At 36.3% G+C, this 5,834-nt stretch overlaps 1 protein-coding gene across 1 annotated transcript in view; it reads right to left on the bottom strand.

The window, feature by feature from the left end:
• Positions 1-2,168: 2,168 nt before the first annotated feature.
• Positions 2,169-5,834, bottom strand: part of LOC107711829 (protein FAM212B-like) — a 5,961-nt gene continuing 2,295 nt past the window's right edge. The window contains exon 2 of the mRNA XM_016516872.1: positions 2,169-3,134. Coding sequence (XP_016372358.1) covers positions 2,211-3,134 — 924 coding nt within the window. The 3' untranslated portion in view covers positions 2,169-2,210. The remainder of the gene's footprint in view (positions 3,135-5,834) is intronic.

Genomic DNA, 5,834 nt, shown 5'->3' with positions numbered 1-5,834 from the left:
GAACACCAGACTCCTCAACTAAAACACAGACTTGACAGAAAAAGAGAGATGCAGCCTCTGTCTTTTCTTCCAGAACAGTCTTGAAAATGTTCTCCCCCCCCCGCGCTCCTTGATTTACTGTTTTTTTTTTTTAAGGAGATTCCACACTAAGGATCTGTGTCTGGAGCAGAAGCTCCGTCTGTGACATGGTAAAAGTGGGGTTAGAGACACTGCAGAGAGAATGGGGGACATTTCAAAAACATGTTCATGTTTGTAAAATGATCAGAAATGTTTTTTTCCCCCCCATAATGTTTGGACTATCACTAATCATTTGTGCAGAGAAGAAGCTGTCCTTCATTCATCAAAACATTTTCCTGAGTGACTTTGAACACTCACTGCTTTCATATTCCCCGTAATATGCTTAGATTCTTATTTCCTTTTATCTAAACAAACTGTGAAAAATTACAAATGTCCTTTTTTCTTTTGGTGGTAAGGGTAAAATAAGAAATTTGGATCTGTCTATCTTCAAGATAAAGATATATTGTGCTGAAGCTAATGCATTTGTTTTTTTTCACAATCAAAATTACATTCATATTTCCAGCTTTTAAAGATAATTAACTTTTAGTATATTTTCTTCCTTTTTTTCCCTTGGTTGTATTTTGCGGTAGGCTGTAGCTCAGCCTGGGATAAATATCAGCCATTTTGTGCCTGAGCAGGAGAAGGGTGAAATCAGATCTCTATTGCAGAGATGACTTCTCCTCCGATAACCGCTAAACCAATAATCAATAGTCAGTCCTTGACACTTCATTTGCCAAGTTAAATCAGTGTCAAATATTTTATTATAGTTTTCATTGTTCTGCTCCGTGGTTTTGTTGAGCATTTCAAACAAAGTGTCTGGCTGGCTTTTGATTTGTTTTTAAAGTAATGTGTGCTTTGATTTTTTTTGTTGTTGTTGACAGATTTAAATAAATGTATTTCATATTGATGTGGTGTTTTATGTGTATTTCTATATTACCATTCCTCACCAACATAGACCATTATAGAGAAACAGTGTCTCACTTTGTGTACTGTAGATACAGATATAACACAAAGCCATATAAATAATTCCACTTATCTTACATTTTTCTACAAAGGTCCTTGCAGATATGGAATGCAACAAACATAGGTGATTCATACTTGCTGCACACCAGATTACATGCTGCATTAAAAAAAAAAAAAAATCATAAAGATTCATGATCAGACGTGACAAAAGCAAATATTCCTCAAGACTTGAATGGAATATCCTGTGCCTTTTTAAAATGTACTCTTATAGGCCAACAGGAACTGTATATTTTTTTATTTTATTTTAAAAAATAGTATCCCACATCACATCATGTATTAAATAGCTCTGAAAACAGGTATAGAGACTATTTCAGGACCAACAGCCATATATTTATATCTATTACAGAAAACAGGTAGGTATTTGAATTTGCTTAGTTTTCATTTTTTTGCATAGCAGTTTAGCATCATTGCATAGTTTTTCAGTCCAGTACAAAGAAGGTTTATGCTTGCAAAGCTAAGACATGAGTAAGACATTTGTGAAAAAGCACCAATCAGGACTTTTTCATAGAATGACTGACAGTTAGGCCTAAACCTAAACAGATGGATCCAAACATCAGCAGAAACAGCATTAGGCTCTCAAGGGATCTCACAGAAACACAGTAGGGCAACGCAATGTGACCGAATTAATATTTTTTTCTGTTTTCTTTGCTCTGCCATGCTTACATCACCAAAAAACATAAATGCATTCCAGAAATGTTTACCTAACATATCTTTGGAATCAATAGTTTCTGGAGTGCTACTCCTCTCACTTGAGGGAGAAGGACAGTATTACCTCTACATCGGCAAGTGGCAAGCAAGTCTGTTGCAAATGATGTTTATCGCTCAACTTTTACAGTTTGCTTCACATTTAGTTTACACATTTACCATGAAGATAGAAATATTATATCATTTTCAATTCAGATGTAGTTATTTGGGTTTGTTGATCACAATATAATTATTTTGTTTAGACTACTTTCGACTTGAATATGTGACACAATAACAAATGGCTGACTTTCCTACATGCATTTAAAGGCAGCATTGTGATTTGACAATCGCTTTTACGACAATTTTGATCATAAAATCCACTAATTATGTCTAACAATTGCTAATAATATGTGTCACAGTCTCTTCCATGTAGAATTATATCACACCTACACAGCTGAGCTGTAATCAAACACAGATGGATGCTTCTCTACAATCTCCACCCATCCTCTGTCTATCAAACCCTCTGAGCCCTGATAGGGCATGCCCTCTTGTACGGTGGTTGTGGTTTTCTTCTTCATTCCTCTTGTTCTCACCCAGAATGGCTTGCTGACATCTGATTTTGACTTTCTGCATGTGATCTTTGGTTGTTTACAGACATCCATTGCTTTGCTTTCTTGGTGGTGCTGTGGCCGAACGCGGCGTAGGACCCGTTTGAAGATGCTTGCTGTTAGTGAGAGTTTCTTGGAGAGATCTTGAGAGTGACTGTTAGATGATGACTCCGAAAGTGTGTCTTTAAGAATCAAGTCATTCCGCTCCTTACCTGCTGTCTGGCCTCCAACATCAGGCAGGTCCAGCCAGTTCCCAACCAAATCAGCAAAAACATTGTCACCCAATACCAATGGCTGTCTGTTTCTACTGTGGTTCATCAATGAGGCTGTCCAATCCGTGGAGTCATCGATATCATATGAAGAGAAATTGTTGTCGGTTGTGTCTTCCTGAGAGGAAAAGGAGGAAGAAGTGCTCAGACTTCCTCTGTAAATCATCCTGGGTTCATGTACCCTGGGAGTTTGGCGGTTCTCTGCTGGAGAACTAGTGAGGAACAAAGACGGTTCCATGATAAGCTCCGTCTTGAAACATTCTTGTGAAAGAATTTCTTCTGGATTCTGTGTTCGGTTCAGGTGGGTTATTCTTGAACTGTACTTTATCTGATCGAGCATTGTGTGAGTGTATGAAGAGGCCTGGCTCGTTTTACTGGAGAACTCCAGCTCCTCCAGTGCAGTCTGGACCTGCAAGAGTTTGAGCTCCTGGAGAGCGCCAATCACAGAATTCATCTGAGCTTGGAGACCCTCATCTGACTGCCACAAAGAATCCTATAATGGGAAAGGCAAGAAAGCAATTACTATAGACATAATGAAGCAATTATCAATGAAATCTGTTGTGACTGATGAATAACGCTTATCTCACACTCACTTCACAGTAATTATCAAAAATCAATATTACACCAGTCTGCAATTTCTGCCCAGTGTGCCATCACAGATACCTGGCTCAGCATCTGCTGAAGAGAATGCAGATGTTTTTTCCTTGTCACAGCTTCCAAATGAATTGCTTACTAGGAGGATTAAGGCATGATTTCCTTTAAAGCTGATTTGAAACTACACTACTGATTGATCAAAAATGACAATCAAGACATTTATATAAGTATAAAAATTTCAAATAAATGCTGTTCTTTAGATCTTTCTATTTACCAAAGAATCCTGAAAAATTCTCTCACGGTTTACACAATATTAAGCAGCACAACTATTTTCAACATTAAAAATAATAATAAAATAATTGTATTGAGCACCAAATCAGCATATTAGAATAATTTATAAAGGATCATGTTTTATTACATGTTTATGATGTTTATTAGTAAATAATTTTTTTTGACAATTATGAACATATAAAGTTGTAAACATTGTAAAAGAGGTTGTAAAAACATAGTTTTGTTAAATGTTAATGTGATTTATACGGAAAAGCAAAATGTCTTTAAGCAAAGTTATGAGCCAAAATGTTTATATACATTTTTGATATCCCATACTGAGTCTTTGTTTAGTTGTATTTATTTATTTATTCCATCTCTATACACTACAAAAATGCCCTTTTTCTTCTGTTACAGAATGTCATCCTACCTTCTTTCACCCTGCAGTCTCCACGATTCCCTGTCTTTCCTTCTCTCGTCTCACTCCCTGTTTTCTGTTCCTTCTCTCCCTTACAAGTGTGATTGATCACCAGCCAGTCTGAGCACAGCAGCACACCACTGATGCTTTTCTCCAGTAGTATTGTGTCTCAAGGCATGATGGGAGATGTAGGAGCTTATGTGAGTGAAATGACTAGACTGTAAGTCATGGGCGAACAGCTGAGGCATGTATTTTACTGGGTTGGTCATAAACGCAGGTGTAGGGAAGGACCTGAAACATTCCATTCAATATGAATTGGATATTTAAACAGGATGTTATATAGCCTGCCAGGGGCGGATTTAATGATTTGGGGGCCCCAGGCAAAATACAGGAATGGGGCCATATACAATTTCACACATTTACAACCTTGAGGTGCCTTTCACTGTTGCTCGCTGCTGCACGACCGTGTCCCTATTGTGTCTAATCTTTTAGATTTTTCATGTACATGTTATAAATAAAGGATTTCTTTTATATTGTAAATCCCTTGTTCACATTTAAACAGGTTATAATAGTATTAGAGTAGGTTGGACACTAGGTGGTGCGTTGGGGTAATTTTCACTATGCAATTGTCTACACAACGCAAGGCTGTCTAATTCTAAACGTTAAAATATAAATTTTTTATTTATTTTAATTGCACATTTAAATTAAACTGAAGGAAATTATAAATTTACATGCTTAAGGATTATTTCAACCAAACATGAAGTGTGCCTGTGTGGAAAGTGACTGTGCATGGTCCTTCTTGGGTCTTTCACAAAAACGAGTGAGCGCCATTTAAAAAAATTTAAATAGGCCCTATATAATATGCACTGTTGCTTAGTATTAAAATTATAGCTTCAGATGCATGATATTTGTAGGGCCCTATGAAATCCGTTTTATTTTTCCCAAATTAGCCTGTTTTATTTGTTCCTAAATCTTTTTTTCCGTTTTAATTTTTCTGGATTCATTTTTTTTTCGTTTTAATTTTCTGGATGATTATATTAAATTTTAACAAAAAAACATGTCTAATTAATTAAAATCATGAAACTTGTTTGATTTAACAGCAATTTAGGCCTATTCAAAGTTGAACAAAAATTACATTCTTAGGGCCCAAATTCTGCGCTTTCCATTTCAATTTTTCTGTATTCCATTTTAATGGTTTAATCAAAAACATATCTAATTAATTGAATTCATAAAAACAACTTAATTTATTAATTTGTATACAATAATAGGGCCCTATGAAATTTTAATTTTATTTACTTATTTTTTAGAAATTCTGTGTTGTGTATTTTCATTTTTCTGGTAATCAAATGAAGGCAAAAACATTAATCTATCTTTTATTCCAATGAAAATTAAACAAACCCTTTAATCTTTGTACATTCAAAATGCTACACAACAGAAGTTTACTGTGTAACGAGCAATGTCACGGAATTCGTCAAATATTGAATGAATAAATCAAATGCAATTCAGTACACTTCAATCAAACCGCGATATGGACTAGTGTATGTGAATATTAAATGGCAAAAATACTATTTAGCTACTACAGACGACAACCGCGAGCGTTCCGTGTGTTTAAATAGCAAACTAGAGAACGAAACGCGCGTCTGCGCAGTTCATTCCGTCACATTCCGCGTTACACAGTAAATTCCGTTTTTATGAATAGATTCCCCATTTTCTACATCGCCCTACTTTTGCTAAGAAGCACGTTCAACGCGGACGCACAGACGGTTGTCGTGGTAATGAACACCACAGCAACCACTTGTGCGTCAGCACTGAACGCGCATCTCGCATATAAAAAGCATTTTAGGGGGCCCTTGGCTTTTGGGGGCCCAAGGCGGTCGCCTACCTTTGCCTAATGGTTAAGTCCGCCTCTGATTC

This window comes from Sinocyclocheilus rhinocerous, unplaced genomic scaffold, assembly GCF_001515625.1.
Source record: "Sinocyclocheilus rhinocerous isolate Xijiao unplaced genomic scaffold, SAMN03320098_v1.1 scaffold988, whole genome shotgun sequence".
Taxonomy (NCBI): Eukaryota; Metazoa; Chordata; class Actinopteri; order Cypriniformes; family Cyprinidae; genus Sinocyclocheilus; species Sinocyclocheilus rhinocerous.
Note: the sequence above shows the minus strand (reverse complement) of the source record. Positions and strands in the feature narration are given on the sequence as shown.